The sequence below is a fragment of the Enhydra lutris genome, unplaced genomic scaffold (genome assembly GCF_002288905.1).
Source record: "Enhydra lutris kenyoni isolate GAN:26980312 unplaced genomic scaffold, ASM228890v2 scaffoldscaffold91, whole genome shotgun sequence".
Taxonomy (NCBI): domain Eukaryota; kingdom Metazoa; phylum Chordata; class Mammalia; order Carnivora; family Mustelidae; genus Enhydra; species Enhydra lutris.
The window spans coordinates 2,889,108-2,915,587 of NW_019154175.1; the positions used below are offsets into that span (position 1 = coordinate 2,889,108).

Below are 26,480 nucleotides of genomic sequence, written 5' to 3' on the forward strand. Positions count from 1 at the left end.
GGAGTCGCTGAGGTCAGCCTGGGCCTCATGCCGCTGTTGCCTTCCTCTTTCCAAGGAAGCCTGGGGCCTCATGAGTCACCCCAGAACACCCCAGTGGAGCCTGGTTCGAGGAGGGTGGTCAGGTGGGGCCTCCCTCTGGCTCCATGGTAGCTGTCAAGGCCTCGAGGAGGAGCGATTCTAAAGATACAGAGCAAAACTGCGGATTTCCATGGTGGCGCCTGTTCTAATTCTACCCCATTCCAGCCAGATTTGGGGGCAGGGGGCGTGCGGGAGGGGGGAGTTGAAGGAGACACAACTCTCCTAAGCTGCCTTGGAGCAAATTCTCCATGCTTAGTTTGGGTGTTTCCACTCCTTTTCAGAGTTCTGTCTGGACTTGTCTGAGAAGGTTGCTGGACAGTCTGTCCAGGTAGAGAGCAGATTTCTCGGCCAGACAGCTCACTGCCTCCTCCCGCCGCTGCCACCTCTGCCGCTGTCCCTGTCCCTGGAAATCAGAGGCAGTGCTCTCAGAGATGGAACAAGCTCTACTCTCCCATCCTCTCTGCCCAGGAGTGTGGAAGCTCCCACAGGAGCCCCACCTTGCCCTTCTGGCAGCCTCCTTAGAATACAGGAAAGCTTTCAGACCTGGGGGTCAGAGGGGAAGGAGCAGAGGAGACAGGACAGGAGAGTGACTGGACTTCGGGCAGGACAGGCATGGACTTCACGCATCCTTAAACTGTCACGGGGCCCCCGCAGTGGCTGGAATGAGAGCGACCGTCCACTCGTCTCCCTTTGCTTCTCCCCACATGTTTGAAGCCCAGAACTCTTGCCCAGGTGGCTCAGAACAGACTCAGGGAGCCAGCCCCCCTCAGCAAGGAGGTCGGTTCCTCCCGTGCTTCACCTGGAGAGAAGCCGAAGTGGAAGCACGTCCGGCCAGACCTGGCCGCCTGCTCACTGGAACCGTGGTGACACCATCCCCTTGTCCCAAAGCAGGCTGTTGGACGGGGAGGGATATTCGTCCTTCTCCCCAGGGCCGTTCAGACCCCTGAATGCCACACGTGAGAACCCCAGTCCTGTCAGGCTCCCCGTATTTCACTTTTCTAACAAGTTTCAACAGCTCATGCTCAGGAATTCTCGTTTCTGGAGAGGACGAGTCTGAGGGGCAGTGGGGGGGCACTGCTTTTCAGGATGAACAGCTCTTCTTCCCTGTGGAGGACAGAGCATGAGACGGCACTGAAATGCAGCAGCGCGAGGGGCTGGATAGTCGGAAATAAGAAGGAATTTTATTGGCAACATCAGGCTCTGGGAGTAGTTGACCTGGAGAGCTTAGAAGAGGGTCTTCTAAACAAGCTTTTCAAAAACAGAACAAATTTCCACTCGACCGGGAGAGGACAGACGTGACACCTGGGTAGGGAAGACTGGCTTTAGTGCCGACACTCGGATCGACTGGCTGGGTGGACTTAAACAGTCTTTTAACCTCTCTGAGAGATAAAAAACGATGTCTTAAGAAGACAGAAATAGACATGCTTTATAAAGTTTAAAAAAAAAAAAGTATTTTACAGCATCAAGGCTGGAGACCAAAATAGATAACAGGATTCCCTGAACATCCCAAAGAGGGGGAAAGTATATTAAAAATAGAAAAACCAAAATACAGAAGGAAGAGACTCAGAGCTAGCCGGGATTGGGACCCTGGGTCAAGCCATCCTCTTCCCTTTCGCAGGATTTCTTTTCCCCTCTGACCTCTCTGCCTTGTGTTTTCCAGAACCATGTGAGGGCCAGCCCAGGAAGGTGGAGTAGATGAGAACTGAGAGGCTCAGTGTCCTCCTGCCCGCCCCACTCAGAATGGAACAGAGGAGGCCCTGGCCACGGGCTGCAGAGGTCGACAGCTGGTCGGTGGTCCTGCTCTCTGTGGTCTGGGTGCTGCTGGCCCCCAGGGCTGCCGGCATGCCTCAGTTCAGCACCTTCCACTCGGAGAACCGGGACTGGACCTTTAACCACCTGACGGTGCACCGAGGCACGGGGGCGGTGTACGTGGGGGCCATCAACCGGGTGTACAAGCTGACGGGCAACCTGACCATCCAGGTGGCTCACAAGACTGGGCCGGAAGAGGACAACAAGTCGTGCTACCCACCCCTCATCGTGCAGCCCTGCAGCGAGGTGCTGACCCTCACCAACAACGTCAACAAGCTGCTCATCATCGACTACTCGGAGAACCGCCTGCTGGCCTGCGGCAGCCTCTACCAGGGGGTATGCAAGCTGCTGCGGCTGGACGACCTGTTCATCCTGGTGGAGCCGTCGCACAAGAAGGAGCACTACCTGTCCAGCGTCAACAAGACCGGCACGATGTACGGCGTGATCGTGCGCTCGGACGGCGAGGACGGCAAGCTGTTCATCGGCACCGCCGTGGACGGCAAGCAGGATTACTTCCCCACCCTGTCCAGCCGGAAGCTGCCCCGCGACCCCGAGTCCTCCGCCATGCTCGACTACGAGCTGCACAGCGACTTCGTCTCCTCCCTCATCAAGATCCCCTCCGACACCCTGGCCCTGGTCTCCCACTTCGACATCTTCTACATCTACGGCTTCGCCAGCGGGGGCTTCGTCTACTTCCTGACGGTGCAGCCCGAGACGCCCGAGGGCGTGGCCATCAACTCGGCGGGGGACCTGTTCTACACGTCCCGCATCGTGCGCCTCTGCCAGGACGACCCTAAGTTCCACTCCTACGTGTCCCTGCCCTTCGGTTGCACGCGGGCGGGCGTGGAGTACCGCCTCCTGCAGGCGGCTTACCTCGCCAAACCCGGGGACTCCCTGGCCCAGGCCTTCAACATCAGCAGCCACGATGACGTGCTCTTCGCGGTCTTCTCCAAAGGGCAGAAGCAGTATCACCACCCGCCGGACGACTCTGCCCTCTGTGCCTTCCCCATTCGGGCCATCAACCTGCAGATCAAGGAGCGCCTGCAGTCCTGCTACCAGGGGGAGGGCAACCTGGAGCTCAACTGGCTGCTGGGGAAGGACGTCCAGTGCACCAAGGCGGTAAGGAGATGCTCCCCTCCCCCTCCTCCTGATCCGACAGTGGCCTTCCATTTTCCAGCGGGTGACCCGTGGTACAGCCTGTTCCCCACCACCCAGGGACTCAGATGAGAGGGGTTTTATGTTCACGTTATCTGGTTATAACCAGGAACACAGAGCCTGACCTAGACCCAACACTTGGAATGTGTCTGTTGATTCATTGAGTTGTTCCAGAAATGCGTAGCGGGTGCCCTTGTAGGCCCTGCCGGCTTCCGCAGTGACCCAGCCAGCCAAGCGCCCTGCCTTCGTGGCGCTTTCATGAGTGAGGGGAGACAAAGAAATACATAAGAGGTGTAGGCTGTCAGACAGCAGTAATTACCGTAGAGGAAAATAAAGCAGGGAAGAGGGAGGGGCCATACCCAAGAAGATTGGTTCATTGAAAAAGTGGCATTTGAGCGAAGACTGAGGAAGGTAAGGAAGTGAGTCATGTTGATATCTGGGGAAAACATTCCGCAGAGGGAGCGGCAAAGGTGAAAAATTCAGGGCATGCTTGGTGTGTGTGAAGAGGTAGGGAGCATGTGGGATCAGGGCATGGGATCAGGGCATGTGGGAGAAAGGATGGTAAGTATTGAGGCTGGTGGGCAATGACGGGAACCAGACTGTGCATGTGGAGGGCTTTGTAGACCACTGGGAAGCCAGGTGCCGGTGTCAAGTAGTCAGAGAGATATGTAAGTCGTAGGAGAGGGAAAGGAGTCAAGTTGGACTGGTAGATTGAAAACTAGGGAAAAAGAATCCAGAGTCTGGGCAAAGAGGAAAGATGAGAGGAAGGGTAGCTCGGAATCCAGACCTAAGGACAGCAGATACAAGAACAACAGTGATGAGCACTGCCCTGACAGAGGGCCAAGATGCTGCCATCTAAGTGGTCACCATGATCCGTCCATCCATCTGTCCATCCATCATCCATCCCTCCCTCCATCCATTCATCACCCATCCATCTATCCGTCCATCCATTCATCCCTCCCTCTATCCATCCATCACTCCTCCATCCACCCATCCATCCATCCATTTAACAAGAGAATATTGAAGATGTTCTGAGTGCCTAACACCATCCCAGGCACTGGGGATGCACACATAAAAAGATGTGATAAGTACTCTCACATGTGTCATAATCTAGTAGGAGAGAGAGAGAAAAGGAGAGGGAGAGAGAGGCAGATACTGGTAATGTAATACAGTGGCTAGGAGTTTGGGCCTCAGAGACAAAGATCACAGTCCAAATACTATCTGTGCTGCTTCCTGGCTTCAAAAGTAATTTAATGTCTCTACATTATCATCTGTGAAACGGGGATCGTAATGCCTACCTCATGGGATGATCAGATGAGATAATACATGGCAAAGATTAGCATCGAGTTAGGTTTACCATTGTTACTTACCTATTAGGATGGGTGACAGGTGCCAAGATAGATTTCTGTGCAAAGTGTTGTGGACTCTGGATCTGCAGCCTGGGGAAAAATCTGAGACCAAGGGTCCCGTATGGCCTTTTGAGTACCCTAAGTTGAGGGTGCCTGCTAGTGGAACCAAAAACCACTTCCTGGAGTGAGAAAACAGGTCGTGCCTCATCTATGCTTCTGTTCACACCATCGTTTGCTTGGTATGGTAAGATAGTGGTTAAGACAGTAGACTTTGAAGTCCAGCGGATTTGTATCTTAAAATCAGTTCTACCACTTAAAACTCTGTGACTTTGGGCAAGCCATGTGTTGGTCTAAGCTGTAATGTTTCACCTTTAAAACAGAGATAATGATACCCTCTTTTTATGACTTAGGGAAATCCAATAGGAAATGTATATAAAATGCTTAGCACCATACTTGACACATAATAAGCATTCAATAAATGGAAGCTAAAATTGTTGATATTAATCATAATAACCCAGAACCAGTTATTTGCTCTTATTTCACTTTTATTTTTTTAAAGACTTATTTATTTATTTACTTATTTATTTATTTATTTTAGAGAGACAGAGAGAGAGAGCACGCACAGGGGCCAGAGGGCAGAGGGCAAGAGAATCTCAAGCAGACTCCCGGCTGAGCATGGAGCCTGACGAAGGGCTCGATCTCACAATCCTGAGATCAGGGCCCTGAGATTGCAACCTGAGCCATAACCAAGAGTCAGATGCTTAACCAACTGCACCACCCAGGCACCCATGTTATTTCACTTATATTAAATGAGGAGGCTGAACTAGATAGTCTCTAAAATTCTTTATTTTGAACTAGATAGTCTCCAAAATTTTTTATTCTTTATTCTGTAATTTATGGTCTCCAACCAATCAGGAGAGGTGAGGAAATGCAAGGGTTAACCCCCTTCCAGAGTCCTGCCTGGTTCCCAATGCCCAGCGGGGGCCTTGTCAGGAGGAAACTGCTGATTCCTGCCTGCTTCTGAGCCAGAGCGAAAAGGAAGCCTACACCCTTCTCTGGCTCCAGTGGCTTGCAGAGAGACGAGCCTGGGCTAGTGACCAAAATGCAGCAAAGGCACTGGGAGAGAGGTGACAGTCGGTGGGACCAGGACCTGAGAGAACAGCCCCTAATCAGTCCCCCTGTCCCACCCCTGACAGTCATGGTCATTGGGTGCAACTTTTGCAGCAGTGTGGGCAGAGAAGCTGGAGTATGAGTTGTGGCTTAAAATCCCGACAATCTCAGGAGTCCCAGACCTGGGGATCCAGAAATATTTGGTGGCCTTGGGGAGGGTGAGGGATGGGTCAGTGAAGCTGTGGTCCCACGGCTTAATTTTAGCATAATCTCTGGACTAGCATGTCTCAGATCAAGGGCTTGAGCTTTGTGCCCAGAAGAGGGATGAGGAAGAGGACTGTCACTCACTGAATGGAAGCTGTGTGCTGAAGACCGAGCTGGGCAATTGAAGTGTTACCTTATTTGATCCTCGGTAAACCCTGTGAAGCAAAGACAATCATCCTCATTGAGCAGATGGAAAAACAAAGGCTCACGAAGACTAACTAAATTGCTTACATCTACACAACTCTAATGATGAAGCAGGTATTCGAGCTCTGCTCAGCCCATACGACTTCTGAGTCCGAGCTCTTTCTGTCCAGCCGTGCTGCTGCTAAGGGAAGCCATACTTCAAGCTCTCGCTGTTTGAGCAAAAATAAAGGGGCATCAAATATTTGGAAACCCCTGACAATTTAAAGTAGAGAGAAAGAAATGCCAGTCAACTCCAAGGGCTGAGCTTCTGGAAAAAAATATCTCCCTTTCAGTTCTGGAGATTCTAGAATCAGGAAATGTGTAGAGAAATCCACAATCACAGCCAGTGTTTTTGATTTTGCTGTCATTTCTCAGAAATGGGCTTGGTCTCTGCCTGTGCCCAGACTCTGCAGCCTTACCAGCCCCTGGAGAAAGTGGGAAGGAAACTGAAGCCCTGAATCAAGGACTTTCAAGCTAAAGAAAGCTTGACCATCACTTGGTCCAATCCTTTCGCCTCACAGAGGTTCAGAGAGGGTCTATGACATACCCAGGTCACATGGGTGGATAGTGATAGCAACAGGACTACAATTTAGATTTCTTAAGTCTTACCACAGTACCTGCTGCCTATGGTGTAGGGATGGGAAGGAAAAGCAGAAAATGTAAAAAGTGGTAACTGATTCCTCCGACCTGCCTTTCTTGGGAGCTAGAAATTTCCATCATTGGGTCTAGTGCTAGTAAACATTAAATAGCTGGTTCTATGCAGGGAGAGGGGGTGTGGTGGGTATATTTGATTAGAAGCATTTGGCGATTTCCAGGGTGTAAATACTCTCACCATGGCCAAGTTCAGGCCACCAGTGTGATGCTACTGACTGCAGACAGGTGCACGGTCATCCCTCGTGAGCTGTCCAGCATGCCACTGCTTCACTCCCTTCTTGAGGAACTTATGCCTTCTGCTGTGTCTCACTTTTCTCTAGTGGTTCAAGGTCATCCTTAACCTGAATGTCGGTCCCTTTGCTAAAGAATGCATACATTCACACACACACACACACACACACACACACACACACACTCACCGTACACTCAGACACACACAAGAGCAGCTCCACCTTTCCCACTGGAGTCGGGGCAGCTGCTCTCTAGAGAACACCAAGGAATCACAAGATTCCTCACGAGGCTCTATTCCCTTGATCTGAGAAGGGAGCAGAAGGGAAGTCCCCGGTTTAGCCATCACATGCCCTGGCTGGCTCATAAACCATTTTTTCCAAGGAGGTCAGCTGTCAGTGAGTGATGCCCCAGCCTGTTCTTCCCCGGTGAGGGTGAGAGGAGGAAGCTGAAGGGAGCAGCTTGCAGGTTTCTCCCTAATGCTTTCTATGTTTCCCACAACAGTCATTTCCTTCCTCCTCTGGGATGCCTTTTCAGACCCAGGAGGAACAGCTTCTCAGGGTTCTTCCTGGCCCGGGGTCTGTAGCCTCTGCCCACAGGATTCCTGGTTAAACAGTCAGCTGGAGCATCTCAGGGGACCCATCGTGACCCAGCCCCAGGCTAGGAGCTGTGCCGGCAAGACGAGCCCCCTCGGCAACCCCCATCCTTAGGAAGCACGTGGTCTTCCTCTTCTTCTTCTTTTTTCTTGCAACTGAGTGAGATCTTAGAAATAATCCATTTACTTTCCCATTTAACAAGTCCAAGAGAGTTCGTTACTGTTCTGGGTTTACACAGCCACTTAGCAGGTGAGCAGAGGCCAGAATTCAGGTCTTTCTACTTTGGAGTAAGTTCATTTTTCATTGGCTCAAGGTGGTCTTCTTTCTAAGGTGCCCTAGTGTCTCCTGAAAGATAGTCTTTATCTGGGCACACCAACAATCCCTTCAGACAGGAAGGAGACCACCTCCGGCATTGTCTTGTATTCCTGTTCCCATAAACATGGCTGAAGACCTAGAGTATACAGTAGCAGAAACCGTCGTACAAAGTAACAAAACTGAGGAATGGATACTTCCATTTGCTCCTCAATAATTTTCTCAGAAAAATGGTCAAACAGTATGACAAATGAAGAAATGGAGGTTTATGCAGATGAAGTAACTTTTCCAAAGTATAAGGACCTGCCCCGTATTATGATGATCCTTTTCACTCTATCCTCAGCGTATGATCTGATGAATGTTGGGATGGCTTGCAATGCCTTACACCCAAAGGGAGACAAGGCTTGGCAGCCCAAAACACAAACAAGAAACCCTCTCTGGCTGATAGAAATCCTGTGATGTTGCCTCCAGACTGAGTCTCCTCTGTTTAAATAAAGGATATGGTCCCCAGGGATATGGAGGACATGGAAATGACCAGACAATGAGTTGAAGCAGTCATCTTTCTAGATGACCCCAGATCTCTTGGCAGAAGAGTGGATGAGTGGCTGTGGGTTAGTGCGAGGAAGCCTACAGACCCCTCTGTCTGGTTTCACGGGAGCCGGTATAGGATTTGAGTCATTTGGTGACATGTTTTCGTTGGAGGCATGTGTTAGGTTCCTGAACCCCAATAGTGTACCTTCTGAGGCCTGGTGTCCTCGGGCTGGCGGTTGGGTGTGGGCTACTGTAAGGAGATTGCCCTTCTTCCGCTGTCATTTACCCCAGTTCCCTCCCTTCCCTCCAGCCGGTCCCCATCGATGACAACTTCTGTGGGCTGGACATCAACCAGCCGCTGGGAGGCTCAACTCCAGTGGAGGGCCTGACCCTTTATACCACCAGCCGGGACCGCATGACCTCAGTGGCCTCCTACGTTTACAATGGCTACAGCGTGGTTTTTGTGGGGACGAAGAGCGGCAAGCTGAAAAAGGTAAGAGTCCGTGAGCGCAGACCCCCCCCCAGTGCTGTTCAGCTGTTGGCTAAGATTTGATACAGGTAACTCTTCCTTTCCTTGAAAGGGGTTAAGACGGGGGAGTAGAAAGGGGTTAATTTTGTGGTTTGTCTTCTAGCTGCTTCCTCCAGTCGTCGGGGAGTGACTGGGGAAGGCCAGCATGTTTCAGTATTGTCCAAACTTCACAGAATTAGAAAGCTACCTCAGCCCGAGGGCCGGGGAAAAAGAATCAGCCTTTATCTCCAAATCAAGTAGAACCGACACTTTGACTCTCTGGTCATGAATCACCCACATCACAAATCCCTCGCCACCGTTCGCAGAGTTGACGGCACTGGTCAGAAGTCTTTGTCACGTCCAAAGCAGGTGGTCAAAGCAGATGACTGGGCCCGATTGGAAGAATCCAGGCGTGTGGTGCCCGCGTGAGAAACCGCTGTCCTGCCTTTCCTCTGCCTGCAACCACAGACCCTTCCCCGCCCTTCCACTTGAGCTGCCAGGAGGAAGTCGGTGTCTTATCTCACGGCTGCGCCGGGCCCCTCTGCCAGCTGGAGGGCACTGGCTGGCCGGGGCCGGCGGCGCGGAAGGCCTCTGGCACGGCGGGCTCAAGCCAGCAGCTTGTTCCTGCTTGTCTAGAGCTCAGGGTGCAGAGAGGAGCCCGGTCTGGTTCATTATGTGGGATTCCGGCAGCCACATTCTTTCCCGTTCCAGCTCATCCCTTTGCCCACGCTCACCGTCCTGCCTCCTTTCCCCAGTCCCGCCACCTGTGGGCTGAGGCCCGTGCAAGACCTCAGCACATCTCACCCTTTCGTGTTAACACCCCCCAACAGCTCTTTCCCCCAAACCCATTTGGAGCCCAGGGAGCGAGGTCTTCCGGGAATGTGGAAGGACGGGTGGCAGGGAGCGAGCCTGAGGAAGAGTTTGCTTGTTCTGCTTGTTCTGAGTCGCTGCCAGAGGAGATGAGACAACGGGTCTAGGTTTGTGTGGAGGAGCTCAGCTGTCCAGACAGCTTCTGGTTCTCACGATGCGAAGGCCCTTTAACCCTTTTCTGGCTCTGCTGAAGGTTACTACTTGTTCCGGTCCTGGGACCATGGACCTTGGCTTGGCCTTTAGGCCCACAGAAGAGAGTATGGATGTGGTTCCTGCGTTTGCCTTTCCAGAATTTAGGGGGAGGGGAGGGAGTTGCATTATTCTTATTCTACCAAGATTTGAAAGCGGCATACTCCATCGGGCCAGTGTGGAATTCAGCGTGGGCCCCTGAGCAGCGTGGGCTCCTTCCCTGCGGGGTTTCTCCCTGTACTGGCAGGTAGATAGCGCTTTGCATGGGGGCATTGGGCCAAGGAGCCTACAGGAGTTGAAGTCCAGCCTGAACTCTCTCTGTCAAGCCGTGTGCCCTCGAGTATCATCATCCACCCAGGGGGGCTCCCCTTACTAAGTCATCTGCCCACAGAGACCACCTTTTTCTCTAATGCACAAAGGCTTGCCAAGGGTCAGAGGTACCCACCATGAGGCTGGCGCTCCGCACCTTCCCCTACTCTTCCAGCGCCTTCACTCACTGTTCTGGATCATTTGTGTGACTGTTTGTCTCCTTTATTCTCTCGAAAGTTCTGTTAAAGGCAGGGGTCATGCTCCATTCGTATATATTTACCTCCTTCTGCCTAATTCTTTCACCAAGTGTTCACACATGGGTTAGGCCCCCAAACTGTTTTTGAGAAAGAGAACCATTCTAAGAAATCTTCGAGAGCATCTTGCCCAATACGTTCATGGCTGGTCAGGGAAACTGAGGCCCTCAAGCACAGAGACGAGGACAAGTGGCTTCTTGCCCTGACACTCAATTTGGCATCCTTTTTGCCCCAAGAGGCAGCCACGGAGCATGGGATGGAGGCCGAGAACTATCTTCAGGTCCAGGCTTGCCAAGGAGTTCAGCCAGGGACTTGTGCCTCCATTCTTGTCAGTCCTGGGTGTGCGTTAAGGAATGAACGGTTGCTGACCCGGTGGATAAGGACTGGATAAGCGCAGAGAGATCCGGCCAGATGCAAAGGAACCCTCGTGCCGACCTTCCCAGTCATCAGTCCCAGTCCCAGCCCCAGTATCTCTGTGCATCTTGGGCATCACACCCGGGGCGCTGCTTGGGGCATCTTTCCCAGCCACACACCCAAGTTAGCCAAACACTCTCGGCCTTGCTGGAATCCTGGCGGACAAGTCGCTGTGGAGGCAAGTCAGCGGGTTCAAGGGCAAGGCTAGGGGCGTAGCTGCCCACGGCTTGTTCCAACCTGTAAGGTGGCCGCTCCTTCTCAGTCTTCACTTGGCCTGTCTTTGACTGTTTCTAAGAGCTCATATTATCTCTCCTTCTGCTGTGCAGCCGCCCTTCCTTTCCACCCACACTCCTTCGAGGCACCTGATACTTGCACCCTGGCTCCCACTGGCCTCCCGTTTACCCACCCGCCTGCTCCCACCCTCTTCGGAGCATCAGCCCATGAGGAATTTGTGGAATGTCCCCAGGAAACTCTACCATGGTCCAGGCCCCATAGCTCTTTCAACACAGGAAGGAAAATAAAGAAAAAAAAAAAAAATCCAGCTAAGAGTTTGGAGAGGGGAGGGAAGCAGGGTGCGTCAGAACTGGTCACTTCTTCCCTGCCTGACCAGGCGTCTGTCGGACTGTCCGGCCCTCAGCCACTACAGCCATCGGAACAGGATGTTCATGTAGGGAAGTGTAGAGGACGCAGAGACCGTGGCACGACCATGAGGGGCTCTTACATGCTGTGACGCATACTTGCTTATACACTGTTCTTTGCTAGACACTGGAGGAACATCACAGACTAGGCCTTCTGAACCCCAAGCCTGTGGAAGGAACGGGCAGAATGAGGATGAGACCTCAAAGCCAAGAGGGGGTCATATCTGCATCAGCTAAGGGTCAGTGCACTACAGGTGATAAAAAGACAGGCCATGGCCCACCACAGGGATGGAATAATGGCAGAGAAACTAACCACTATGGTGCAATCGATCTTGAAAACTTTATTGAGGAGGAAGAGTACCAGGATTTGGGACAGAGAAACTGATGAATTGACCAATGGGTGAGAGAGAGAAGGGCATTCCAGACCTTGGGTGCCACACTGAGAAGGTACAGAGCATGTACCTGGAAGGTCCAGAGTGCACAGGGAGGGGGGCTGTAGGATTGGTGAGGGGAAGGTCCGGGTGGTGCACCGTAAGGGTCCAGCCCTGAGAGGACCAAGTGAAAAGGATCTTGGGATTTTTGTTGACCACAAGGTCGAGAGGAGCCGACTGGGTGTTTCAGATTTCCCCTAATTAATTAGTCCTCACTGCTCTAATAGGAGAATCATTTCCAGGTCGTGAGACATGGTAGAGTTATGCTATGTGAAGAATTTTTTTTTTAAGATTTTATTTATTCACTCGACAGACAGAGCTCACAAGTAGGCAGAGAGGTAGGCAGAGAGAGAGAGGTGGAAGCAGGCTCCCCGGTGACCAGAGAGCCCGATTCGGGGCTCCATTCCAGGACCCTGGGATCATGACCTGAGCCGAAGGCAGAGGCTCAACCCACTGAGCCACCCAGGCGCCCTGTGAAGAATATTTTTAAAAGGATAGTAACTCAAAGAAAGAGGAGTAGAGGAGGAAACAAAACAGCTTTCTGCAGATAATACAATTTAGAGTATTTATTTTATATTTTATATCAGGTGTTATATCTACTACCTCATTTAATCTTGATATAATTCTGTGAGGTAGGTGCTGTTATCACTTCCATTTTATGGATGAAGAAATAGAGTCCCAGACATTCATCTGAGGCCACAGAGCTAGTAAATGGCAGAGCGAGAATTTGAACCTTCATCTTCTGGTTTCGGCGTTCATACGCATAGTCTCCAAGCTGTGGAAGAGGAACTAGACTTACGTGGTATGGCTCCAGAGAGCAGAAGAGAACCTGTAAGCAGGAGTTACAGTAAAACACATACCATAAGGAGGAAGTTTCCGGTGGCCAGACTGTCCCAACATGGGAAGAATTGACTCCAGAAGGAATGAGCTCCCAGTCATGGAAATATCCAAGTCACTAACCAGGGGTGCTGTGGTGGGGCTCCTGCACCAGCCGCGTGATCCTTATGCTGCCGTGGTTCCTCTGACGGGCGTCAAGGGAGGGCAAGCTGTAGCGGAGAGAGGGAAGCCGAGGCACTCTCGGTGTAGGCTTTGAAGTCACGGACTGGGTTCAGCTTGCTCTCAGAGTGCAGCAGAAAGCCGTCAGGGTCAAGGAAGAGGTGTAGGGTACAGACAGGACAGGGCATGGGCAAGATGGTGGGGGCAGGCAGGCCTTGCGGGGGCGGGGAGGGCGGGGATATAAAGGAGAGAAAGCAGGTTTATTCTGGGGCTGGGCACCATGGTGTCGTGGCTGAGGGCAGGCTGAGCAGCCAGAGAAGAGAGGCAGGGAGCTCGTGCCGAAGCAGATGGAGAGGACCAGTGGCATCAGGAACTACAGACTCTCTGACTAAGATGTCCCAGCTTGAAGGGAGGAGCCCAGGATGCAGTCGGAGCACAAGTCGTGGAGAGAAGGAGGGAAGGAGGTGGGCTGAGAAGACAGAAGCTGACAGGACATGGGAGGGAGGACTCTCTCCAGGTTTGGGGAGGAGTCCCTCTGGTTCCTTCTCTCCCTTGACGACTCCTGAAGCTTCTGTCTCTGTCCCAGCTTTGTGTCTCTGCAGGCCTCCTCTCCCCTCCCCGGGCCTTACCCAGCAGGAGTTGGTGGCTTTCTGTTCTGTCTCCCCACTGGAAACAGACTGGTAACACGTCCTTTAGTCTGTCCCTCCAGGCATTGTGAGGAGCACCCTCCTCAGGCCCCTCCCAGCAGGCAGTTTTGCCCTGATGGCATCCAACATGGGAGCAGCTACTTACTCATGTGTCCCATTGAGGATCCCAGATGCTGAAGGACAGGGACCCTCTCTTTCATATTTATGTCTCCCTTCCCCACGGCCAGACCCCACATCGCTCACGCATTAAGTGCTAATTAAACTTCTCTCCAGTGCACTGGGTGCCACCTTCCTATGCCCGGCACCTAGATGCACTGACTGTGAGAGAACGAGACGCCAAGAGTGACTGCTGTTGACGTGGCTGGTTGCAAGGGAAGGAAGTTATGCTGTGGTAGATATGTCAGGGAGAGGGGGGCGGCAGTGGGAGGAGGCGTCAAGAAAATGGGGGAGCTTGGTGGGTAACAGGAAAAGAGTTTACGAACAACATTTGGAAGAGGGTGGGCGGTCCTCTTAGACACAGTGCCCGGGGTGGAAGAAGGGGACAATGTTTACTCTGTTGCCTGGAGATCCCCAGAATAGCATGGCCGGCCATCTGCCTCCCTTGGATCAGACTCGGGCCCGCTGATGGCAGGGAGCAGGTGCAGAGGCCCAGGTAGCCACCGCCCTGGCCCCACCCTGCCAGCCCTCCCCTCTGGTGACAAGACTCTTGGACAGTTTTAGAAATCTGCAGAGACTTAGCCCTTTTCAAGTTCTGGGGAGAGCCCTGGCCTCTTTTGGCACCACCTCCTTTCCCATTAGCTAACCAGCATGGCCTCGGAAATGCCTGTGAAATTCTTGAGGAAAATTCTGTCTTTCCCTAAGGGACATACCAACCAACCCAAGGTCCCTGCCATCCGCAGCCCACAGGAAGCCCTGACTTCCCAAGTCCATTCTTTTTCTGATTTCACAAAGGGTTTACTAAGCAAAGCCAGGAAAACGGAGCTCCTTGCAGTAGCAGCTTGGGCGCTGGACAAAGATCCATTGAGAGCACCGAAGTCATCATTCTCCTGAGCCCTAGGGCTATTGTCAGCTTTTTGGTACCACTGATTATTTACAAGACACTTTCCTACGGGTCTTTCCGTCTTCTGAGAATACTTCAAGTAAATTCCGTGATTGCCCCTTGCATCTCCGCCCCATTTTACAGATGTGGAAAACCGAGCCACAGAGATACAAAGTGTCCTCCCTGAGGTGACACGGCCCCTCTGCTGGAAATAATGACATTGGCCTTTATACTTCCTCCCCAAACACACGGAAGTTCCTAACCTGTTACTTGACTTCCTCCTGGGGTGGAGCTGTCTTGGCGGACAAGAGGCCAAAACTGATGAAAAGCTGAGAAACATGCTTTTCTGTCTGTGCCAACGCCACCAAACAATAGCCACTCATTCCTCTGAGTGGAAATGATTCACTCATTTCTCAGCGTGAACCCTGGTTTGAGTCAACAACCGGGGCTGTGGGTCCAAGTCTAGGCGACCTCGTGGCTCTCCTGGCCCTTGTGACGGCTGACCCGAAGCCCTGACCCCCTCGGGCATCTCAGCAGGGCCGGGGGTTGGGGTCTGGGGCAGCAGACGGCCTCTCCCACTTCCCTGGAGCCTGCAGAGAAGAGTCAGGTGGTGGCCCCGAGCTCACCACCACATCCCCGGTAATGAGTTTGGCTCCCTGCCCAGGCTCCTGCCACCAAACGCACTGTTTGTTTTGTTGTTTTATAGGCCTCTTGGGTCCCAAGCACTGGTCTTCTGGAAGCTGGGAACCGCAGCACTCGGTTGGCACCCAGAAGGAGGCATATTTTTACAGAATCCCCCCAGACCCCCCTCCCCTGGCCACCACATCCCTCTGTTTGACCATGACAGGTGTAGAGAGGCGGGGTATGGGTTTCCATCCAGAGCCCCAGCTGCCCCCCGGCGAGGAGACCCTGATATCCCAGAGCCACTCTGAAAGGGGAGACGTTAAAGTTTCGCTTATTTTTTGCGCCTTTTGTGAAGCCCCACAGAGGCTCCCATTCCAGACGGTCCCTATAGGAGGCATCAGGCCATGTGCCCGGCAGGCCTCTCTGCCATCCAAGAGGGAGCCCCTGGGGCTCGAGGCTTTATCTCAGGACAGGTGAAACTCAGGGAACTGGGTTTCAGGGCCAGGGTGGAGGAGGGGTAAGGATTCAAGCTCACAGAATCCAGGTGACCCACATTTGGGTCAGGCCAGGCAGCATTTGTCAGGGACCAAGGTACTAATATTTACAGAGCTCTCATCTTTAGGAAAATACAGAGCACATCTTTTCAGGCCATTGAAGCTTGCTTGCCCGTGGATAGAGGACATGCACACGTATGTTGGGGTTGGAGGGGACTTCCAAAGGCCACTGGTTCTGTTCCTCTGCCTTCAGGTAGAAACTGATTTGCATAAGCAAGCGTAGATGGCTTACGGGATATGTCCTGACGCTTGGTCGCTTTCTTTGTCTGTAACCTGTGAGCAGTGACGGTACTCACCTCTCAGGCTTCTGCTGAGAATTCAGTCCAGTGATTCGTTGTTGAACCAAGAATGACTGAGTACCTACTGTGTGCCATTGTCTGGGTATACAGTAGTGAACAAAGCTGTCAAAATGCCTGCCCTCGGGAAGATTTTATCTCCCTGTCCAAAGACAGACTGAAAAAAAAAAGTAAGTCAGCACAACATATAGTATGTTTGGAAGAGAGTAGGGGCTCGTAGAAAAAACAGAGCATGGTGAAATAATTCCTGAACAGCATGGTGTGGGATCTGAGCGTATTTGATCTTAAATATCACTACTATTATGACTTTAACACATGAGCCTCAATTTTCTTCTTCTGTGGAGTGGGGTAGCAATAAACACTTTGCATAGTCGTTGGAAGGAACAAATGAAATCGTGTACGGAAAGTACTTCCTATTAAGTGCTTGTCACAAAAGTGCTTTGCGTTATTATTACTAACTGCTTTGAGGCTTCCCCCAAATCCCACTTCTTGTCTGGCTCTCTGGGGGAGTGGAGCTGTCAGATCAGCCTCCTTTTTCAGTGACATGTTTGCAAGGTCAGAGGGAGGAAGAGAATCCTACTCCCTTCCCCCCCAGCCCTGAGTCATGGGAAAAAATACTTCGAAGACTAGACCAGCTGAGCCGAACTAATCTAATCCTGCTGGACATTGGCATCCAGCTGCATTAGTCACCAGTGAGAGCTTTCTGAGAGTTGCACGAACAATATGAACGGACCCCTCCCCAGGGCGGGGCTGGGGGAAGTGGCCAGCTGCTCTTGCCGCTTAGCAGAATGAACTACAACAGAGCCCTTCTCTGTCCCATGCGTGCCCCCAAGCCAACCGCCATGTCCTAGTGCTGTCCATTCTGCCTCGGATTAACTATGGAGGTTGGGGGCGGGTCGGGGGCGCTCAGTTTCCTCCTGCATGGCAGACACAGCAGATATAAAGAAACTGATACAGAGCCCGAGGCGTGGTAGGTGCTCAATAAATGATGGCCATTGCTGCTGTTGCTACGAATGTGACTCTCACGCGTCTTATTGCTGCTACCACTTCTGTGCTGTTATCAGGCTCTTCTTCCGGGGCCCAGATCCCCCAGGTTTCTGTTAGCTCATTATTCCCATGCCATTTTCTGATGACTAGGAAGGGCTGGGATATTTCTCTGCTCTGTTGCAGAGGTTGATACAGAAATTCAGAGACGTTAAGGACTGGCTCTGGGTCACAGGGACGATCGAGGGAAGATGTGGGAATTGGAACCAGAGCTACAAGTATTTCAGGTGGAGATGGGCCCAGCAGATGTTTGGGTCACTTCTGTGGTTCAAGATGATGAAGCCAGAAGCTTGCAGCTACTTGAACTTCTGTTTTCTTCTTATCATGTGTCCTTCCATCATGTGCTCAGAGAAGCAGGAAATCCATGGAGAAGCATGGTGGTGAAGGTCAACCTGAGTTTCTGTCCTTTGGAGCCCTTCCTAGGATTCTGTCCCTCTCCTGCCACAGGAGAAAGGTCTCTAGGCTCCAGGGTGGGGTAGACATTCAGGAGCCAGAGCTTCTGTGGCTGTCCCAATCAGCCACCACTCCTATACCATGTTCTAGGTTTTTAAATCAAATGCTACTGCCACCAGCCAGGTGTCCCCACCTAACCTGAAAGGAGCAATGGCACCCACAGGCTTTAGTAACTAATCAGGGATTCTCACCTTTATAGTTCAAGGTAGGTGAGCAACCCAGACGGGCCGGGGAGAAGGTGGACTCCCTCATACAAGGTCAGAATCTTCACCATGATTTTATACCTAGAAAGGATCTCAGAAAACTGGTCAAGACAAAGATTTTGGGCCAGTGATATTATTTATTGTTACATTTTCTACTAAGACTGCTGATGCCTACATCCGTTCAAAATCACTCAGGTTCTTAGCATCAGAAGCAAGACTCGAATTCAGGTGCTTCAAGTCCATTGTTTGGTCCCTTCTTTCTCTGGCATATGGAAGAATGTTCTCTCTGCACAAAACATCAGATACACCTCCACCTCTCCCTGGCATACAAGCATTCCCTAAGCAGAACCTGTGGGATCATTCTCCCGGGGACAAGGGTCTGGCTGAGCTTCCTGTCGCTGGCCTGACCACATAGCCTTGCTTTGGGGTGACCAGCATCCCCAAGCCCTCTCTGCATGCTTGAGGATCTTAGCAGGTCCTGGCCAGCAAGGAGGCCTGCTTGACCACAGGGTGCTTGCATTGGGTCTAAGGTATTCTGACCTATCAGAAGGACACTGAAGTGGGAATCTCAGGTCTCACATGTTTGTCCTCTCTAGGCATGCTATTTTGTGGGAGGGGGGATTGTATTATCAATCAAGCACTTACTATGTGCTAAGTACTGAGCTAAGTGTTTTTCAGTGAAGTGTCTTAATACTTTTGTAAGTTAAGGATCCATACTCTGTTTTCCGTGTGAATAAACTGAGGCTCAACAAAGTGAAATAACTTGGCAGTGACGGGGTTTCTCCGTGGAGAGCTGGAGCCTGAGTCCAGACCTGTGCTCTGGTCCGTCCTGGCTTTGAGCCCTCGGTTGGCCTTCTCTTTGATCCCGTCGGTCCCTCTGTAACCTACCACCTGCCCTTCAGAGAGAGGCAAGGAGGGCCATGAGAGAAGCACGGAAGGGCTAACGCTTTGCACTCCTTCCAGCAAAAGTGCCCTGGGAACCCGGGACATGGCAGCTGTCACCTCGGCACACGCTGCCTTGTGTCACCCCCTCGGGCCTTGTCCTCCCCCTCCCCACCCATCTCAGCCCAGGCCACAATGGATGGGGTGGCAGCCCTTTGTGCCACACACAGTCCCCAGCTGACTCCGCTTTCTCCAGGCATCATTGTTTGCCGTGAGCTTTCTGAAGGGAAGACAAAGGGGTGTTGCTGACAAGGCCAAGAGCTGCTGTGTAAAGCGTGGGGGCCTCGTCCCATCACCCGTGCATCCCTCCGAGGCCCCGGGCTCTTCTTCAAAGATGCTGTCTGGGATCTTTTGTGTGCCAGTCATACCCATTCAGAGCTGGCAGGGCAAAGGTTCCAGGGGGGTGGTAGGAGGACACTGAAAAATGGAGTCATTTTGATCTGGCGAAATTGGAAGAGACATTAATGCAATAGTTAACTGCAAACCTCCGCTAGGGGGATGGGCCCAAATGCTTGTTCTCTGTTTATGGGGCTTATGCAGTTCCATCAATATTGATGCCTGATGCCTTTGATTCTGACACTAATCATTGCTATGAATTAAATTTGCAGCCATATAATTAGGATTGCTATTAATAGGGCCCTGAGCTAAGCACTACGATGCCGCATGTCTTTTTCTTGATAGAGAATGGCATCCTTGGAACTCTGCTAATGGGGCGCACCTGGGATTTGCCAAGAATGATGTGAAAATTATACATTCTATATTTGTGTTGGGCCTTTACTGAAATGCCAGCAAGCCAAGGTGAGGCTGGAGGAAAGGTTCCCTCCTGCCCACTGCTGTGGACAGCGACGAGGTGTGTCTCCAGCTCCGTAAAGTCGGTAGGAATGACCATTTCAGAGCCTATTGTGGTTGCCTGTGGTCAAGCCTCCAGCAGGAAGGTGGGACCTCATGGTCAAGCTCATAGTCAGGAAAGTCTTCCCTAAATCCAACCTACTAAGAGTCAGCTTAGGCTAAGAGACTGAATCTTCTGTTTCAGACTTTAAGGTGGCCATGAGTCAACTAAGGGAAAAAGAATGTTTCTTTAAGCTCTAAGCTTGGTTGAAAGAGTCTAGCCAAGCCCCTGCTGGGGCTATTGAGAGGCCCAATTGGACAGATGATTAGGCAAGACCCCTACTCACAACTGATCTCAAGGCCCCTCTCCCAGAGAGCTCCCTGGACCACAGAGCACCAGCTAACCTCATACCTAAAAGAACCTGCTGCTACCTGTGATGGGAAAGAATAACAAAATTCTTCTCTGGGTAAATTTGTAGCATATTTATTTACTGGGGAGCCCTGCCTGTGATTATGATCAGGCCCCCAGTTCAGGAGTGCCCCATTGCCCCATTCACCCTCAATCTGAGTAATTCATCACACACCCAAGGCTTCTCAAGCCTTCTGCTAACATAGAACATGTGAGAACCCCCCACCCCCTGCCTTATCACTTAGAATAACAATATGTGCCCCTCGACATAAGGGATGCATTAGTCCCTGCTCTTTTGACCTTCAAACTGAGAGTAATTTTCCTCCAAATCATCATTTATTGATTTTTTTTTCCTTTCATATTTTTAAGTCGTCATGAGAAGACAGTGGTTTGAGCTCACGTCCTCTCCCTACTATTTATAAAGCATATAACCCTGACTAAGTTACTTAACCTCCTGGAAACTTGGAGTTGAAGGTGATGATAGTAATGTCTACTTCATAAAGATGATAATAAGGTTCAGGACGTATCTAAATTGCTTATCACAGGTCTTCTGCACCTACGAACAGCTCCCACTCCCCACTTCTCTGTCTCCTGTCATGTAGACCCAGGTATAGAAGACAAAGGGGTAGCTCTCGGTGCGCATGGCCTCAGAAGAACACCACGTTCTCTGCCACCCGTGCTCAGGGACAGCACATGGAAAATGAATTCCTCCAGAACAGATGGGATACTGGAACATGAGTTCCAGAGGCCCTCGGCCCTCTCACCTCACCCTGAAATACTCAACAAGGGCTTCTTTTTTGCCCCATAGCTTCTGCTCTTTCTCCTGCTTACCAGTGGTCCAGGCTTTTGGGTGGACCAAATCTATCCTTAAGGTCAGAACCCACAGACCCAGCACTCCTCCCAGGCACTGAGTACTTTTCAGGCCGTGGAGGAGGGGACAAGACTACATTAACCTCACCCAGAAGAGCCTCTTCTTACACAGGATTTGTGTGCATTTCTGCCTTCTGCCTCACACATACACTGTACATTTGGCCATTCTACGCAAGGGCATACTTAAAGGCATGTGTGTGGGTAGACAGCAATTGGCCAATGGCCGCCATTGACCAGAGATGGAGGTACTTTTCCACATAAAACTCTAGAAAACAGTGTGTGTGGTTGAATCCCCAAGTACCTGGCTTTTTCATTAATTGACAAACAAGGGTCCTACTCTTCATACCTGAAGCTTTGAGGGCGTGGAGATTCTCGTTGGGTTACTGTCGGGGTCGCTGCTGTTTTTGTTCTCACTAAGTAGAAAACATTAATCAGATAATATTAGTCCTTTAATATTGGAAATTAACTTGATGTTGGGTAAGCGCATAGTTACTCATAAATTCATTCAAGCACAGATTCAACATAATTACACTCCCCCTATTTGGTTCTCTTGTCACCCGCAAGATCTTGGAATGATACAAACAAAACCCAAGACTGACTCACCCTATGATGCAATGCAGTGTACCACAGATCCTCCTGCCCCTCCGGTCTTCCCAGGAGTCTCTCTGCTCTGGAAGCCATAAAACACTGAGGGGCTTCAGTCTCAGACAGACTGGTGGTGTTCCCAGAGGAATGGCCACAGTCAGAGAAACAGAGGAAAAAATATGCCCAACTTCCCCCTACCATCAAATCAAAGAAATAAAAAATCTGTCTCCTTGGTGCCTCCCCAATATTTATGTCTGAGCTCAGCAGACACCCCTGGGCTGGAGCCAGTCTGTGTATTAGCATTAGTCCATTACGCTTTTTATGATGCATGTTACCCACCCTCCACTCCCCCCCACACACAACATTTTATGACTGTCCTTTTCATTTCTGGAAAGAGCTTCACAGAATGGCAGATGCCTGCATTTCCCCACTCTTTGGGGAGCTATTTGTAGGCAGCCTGTCCCAGGCCATAAACAACGGGAGATAAACCACAGGCACTGGCAATAAATGCGTCCAAGGCCAAGGAGGTGCAAAAAGGGGCGGGAGGGTAAGCTTGGTGCTATCTGTGCAAGGCCAGTGGTCTCGGTTAGATGCCACCCACAGAAGGACAGTTGAGGGGCTGGTGTGGAAATGGATGCCTTCCAGATTTCCAGGAAAGCTCAAGGGCCACCCTACCACTCTCCTTCATGCCTGTCTCCCTCCACTGAGGCCACTCGTCCCTTAACTGCGATCAGAACCAGTAAACTTTCCAGTGAGAAGAGTATGCTTCCCCCTTGGCATCTATTCTTCTCCTGCCTGGTCATGTTGCTATGTAGATTACTATGTACGACTCATCTCCCATTGATGCTTCTAGATCTGGGAGTATCTCCCTGTGAGCTTCTCTGCCTTCTCCCAGCCCCTCTCCCTGTGACACTCCTCCTCCTCCTCCACCAGTACTCTCCCTCTTTCTCATGCCTGAGACCGGCTCTTACCAATCAGTTACCACTGCTTCTGGCTCATTAAAACTTCAGCCGGGACTCCAGTGGCCGTGGCAGTGATATTTATTTCCGCTTCTGAGCTGCACCTACAAGCAAGTCACTTGTGACGCCACAGGAGACAGCACCTGGAGCCAGCTTTGCTCCCTAAAAGGCACCCCTGGGAGAAGAAAACCAAATTCAGAATGAATAATTGGTCTAGTAGAGATTTCAGATGCTTCCTACATGCACAAACAGCAACTGAAAGCAAAGAGCAGAGCAAAGATAAGAGGGGGTGGGATGTGGAAAAGAAAAGCTGGCAAAGCCCTGAATTATTAGTGCATCGACTAGTCTTCTTTCTCATCAGCCCCATCTTGGGAGCAGGACGTAGACAGAAGGTGGAGGTGACGTTCTTTTTCTCCTCCTTATTTGGTTTTGGACTCCACATCAAATGGAAACATGTAGATGAAAGTGATGTACATTTAAAATGTATGTACACATCAGACTGCTGGAGATAGTAGCTATTATACTGCGTGTAGGTTTTTTTGCAGTAAGCTGCTAAATTATTTATTGGGCACTGGGCTTTAATCTCATAAACCTGCCTGCGGGCCCCAGGCACCAGCAGCCTGAGCACTGCATAAAACACAGACGTCAGATGGGCTGTACAGAGCACTCTGGTGCCTCTGGGTAGGGATTGTTCATTTTCACTGGGTTTTCCACCCTCCCCCTCCTCCCCCCGACCGATCAGCTCATTAACAGCAAGCAGACCCAATGAAGAACCTTCTCGTTTTCCCATGACTGAGAACTTGGAAGTTGATTTGTACCTCGTAGTATTCTGAACACAAAGGACCAGGGAGGCTGCTCCCTGAGTCTGCCCTTCACTGACGGTGGGAGCCACAGATGAGAGAGCAGATGACTCCAGAGTCACTAGATGTTGCTAGGATTGTCCTGAGCTATGAGCTCCCCCCACACCCCCCAGGACTCATCGATGGATGACCGGGCAGCTCATTGTATATCCGGGGCCTGAATTTGTCGCTTTTAAGGAAGAGTGATCTCCGTTATCCTCTCTGGTTCCCAGTCCATACCTCTTGGTATGAATCTCCCCATCGTCTCTGCATGCCAAGATAAGGAGAACACCCTTAAACCTGTTCGGTGGTTTGAGGAATACAAACAGCTTTCATGTATGTTCTACCCATGCCGAGCTCATGCTGTCATCCTAACAAGCCCATGGGCTGTTCATCTTAGGGTTGAAGAAACTGGCCCAAGAGAGTCAAGTCATTTGCCCAGCATCACCCAGCAGCGACATTTACAGTGGAACCTAGATGTCCACCCATTGTCCTAATCATCACCTAAATATGTGAGCTCACTAGCAAGCATGTAGTGTGGAAACTGAGGCAGAGATCATTTCTGACAGCCAGACGCCTTAGGGCTGTGTGGGAGCAGTGTTAATACCCTTGTTATAGAAAGCGGTGCTCAAACCTGGGGCCTCTGCTCTTTCAAGCAAATGAAGCAAGGCCGGGTCTTCCTGGTTTCACCATTCATGGTACCGTAGCCGTCCACCCCATCTTAGAACACTCCTCTGCAAGGCACAGAGGCAGGGAGACCCGTTAGGAAATATGGCAGAAGTTGAATGTATGGCATTTAAAACCTGTGTCCTAGGATTCAGGAGGACCATGATCTATCAAAACAAAAAAAAAACAAAAAACTGTAAACACTTGCATGTCTATAATTTTTATGTAGACAACCCATCACTTTCCTAAGATTCTCAAAGCTGTCTGTGATCCTAAAACGTGAAGACTCCTTGTCCGATGGCTTTTAAACGGTGTGCCGTTGAGCCCTAGAGTGACCACTCCAGTCCCCCAGTTCCACCCTTTTTTTAATTAAAGCATCTTGTTCGCATCTATATTTTCATAGGTCAAGGTTATGAGCATAATTTTTTTATTGTTGCTTAAAAAAAAACAAGTTCAAATGACAGCTGATGAAATGTTGGGCTTGTCTGCCCATCCACACGGTGTGTACGCCTTGTGGCAGGCACACACACACCATTCTCGCCCCCTGCACCCCCCGCCTGTGTGTGTGCGCACTCGCACACGTACACACCTGGTGTCAGTAGCAGCAGAACAAGGGAAGGCTACAAGAACCTTGATCAGGGCAAAGGATGAACCAGAGGGAGAGCAGAGGGGGCTTGCAGGCTGGAGAAGACGACACCAGTGGGAGACAGAGCAGAGGTCCCGGGCTTGGCTGCAAAGCCCAGTCATCAAGGGCTGGGAGAGGAGGCCAAATAGGTGGTTCCCAGGGGGTGTACCCAGGACCAGGCCAGGCCAGAAGGTAGGAGTCCTATCCACTGGCTGGGCCCTAACCTAGCCGTGAGACTGAGGGTGGGGCGTCCACACTGGTAGGGGAGGAAATGTTCCCTGGAACCTTGGCGTGTCTCTCTGTTCCTTCTCACGTTCTCACTGTTCTCTCAGGCTAGGGCCACCTCTCCCTTCCCCTCACCCAGCTAGCACCTTCTCATCTGCAAGAGGCTGTGGCCTCACTGCCTCCAGGAAGCCTCCCCTTTGCTCACTCTGTGGCCCCCCCGTCACATGGCTGTCAGCAGAAGAGCACGATGGTTAAAAAGAGTTCAGGTCCAAGAGCCACGGTGTCCTGGGTTCCACTGCCGATCCTGCCCTTTCATGTATGGTGATACAGTAAGAGTCCTTCCCGTCTCTGTGCCTGCTTCCCCGTCTGCAGGCTGGAAATGGTCGTGGTTTCTGCCTCGAAGGCTTATGGCAAGGGACACATAAATGAGTGTCCACATGTGAAGCACGCAGATCTATGTCCATGAGAGACTAAGTGCTCAGGACACGTTACCTGTTATTATCCCATGTACCATCATGACCCTTTTCCTTGTCCCTGCCCTTCAGCAATTTTAAGACAGGGGCTGCATTTGTCATCTCTGTATCCAGAGTGCCAAGTAATGTAGCCAATGTTCAGTATCTGTTGAAAAAGGAAAAAAGGAGAGTGGGGAGGGAGAGTGGGGAGAGGAGAGGAAGGAAGAAATCCTAGGACCCGAATCATCGCTCTGTTCCAGTTCAAAGGCATCTTCTAGTCAGAGGGGCTCGCAGGTGTGTGCTATGCCTCCAGGCACAGTAGGACTTAGGGGTTCCTGCCAATGTCTATGACCGGCCGTGGCTAACGAAGAGGTCCTTTGGGAAGTGCAGATGATTCCAGCAGTGCAGAATTTCCAGCAGAAATTCGAGTCATCACTGCTGCCAGCAAATCCCGTTGGGACTGGCCTTTCCCAGAGGGGACACTGCCTTCAGCCTCACTCAGCTCGCAGCCTCCCTCCTGTCAGTGCTCCACCAGCAAAGCCCAGGTCTGCACCCAAAGACAGCTGGCAGCAGAGACACCAAGGGGTTGGGGGGTTGGTCCTGGGTGCCCTCCCAGACCCCTCTGTGAGTCCATCAGGCTTCTAGAGTATAGCACTTAGTAGATGGTACGCCTCCTGCCGAGAGTTTGAAGATGCAGAACAACACCCTTTATTAGGTAGTGGGCTCATTCATACATTCGATCACCCATTCAGAAAAGCGACCGTTCCTATCTGTGCCTGCTATGCGCCTTCAAATGTATCACCTGGTGGTAATGCCACCGTTAATTACATGCAGCCGCCATTTTCTCAACTGGGGCGATTCCATGGATGTTTAGCAACTGTCCAGAAGACATTTTGGGTTGTTATAGGTGCTTGGGGCATCTAGTTGATAGAGGTTGGGGACGCTGCTAGCCATCTCACATGGGCACAGAACAGTCCACGCAACAGAATGGGAGCCTGTCCAAAATGTCAGCAGGACGGAGGCTGGGAAGCTCTGGTCAGGGCTCCAAACATTTATTATCAATGATGCGCCCATCACGGTGCTAAGCGCTTCACCTCCTTCAGGCCCCCTAAGCACGCTATAACACAGGAATGGTGACGTGGATCTTTCCAGATGAGAAAACTAAGACTCGGGGAGGTTAAATTATTTCCCCATTTGTTCACGCAGTCTGTCTTTAACGGACAGCTCAGTGGGTGGGAGGTTTGGAGACCAAACCCAGGGGGCCTGGCCCTGAAGTCTGTGCTCATTCAAAACTATGCCAGCTCTCTGCGCAAGGTCAGGAAGGAGAAAACAGGATATCAGT

The 26,480-nt window shown here is 51.2% G+C and overlaps 1 protein-coding gene across 1 annotated transcript in view; it reads left to right on the forward strand.

The window, feature by feature from the left end:
• LOC111162356 (plexin A2) overlaps positions 1-26,480 on the forward strand; it is a 207,374-nt gene that overhangs the window by 22,623 nt on the left and 158,271 nt on the right. Inside the window, exons 2-3 of the mRNA XM_022526720.1 lie at positions 1,739-3,006; positions 8,580-8,762. Coding sequence (XP_022382428.1) covers positions 1,774-3,006; positions 8,580-8,762 — 1,416 coding nt within the window. The 5' untranslated portion in view covers positions 1,739-1,773. The remainder of the gene's footprint in view (positions 1-1,738; positions 3,007-8,579; positions 8,763-26,480) is intronic.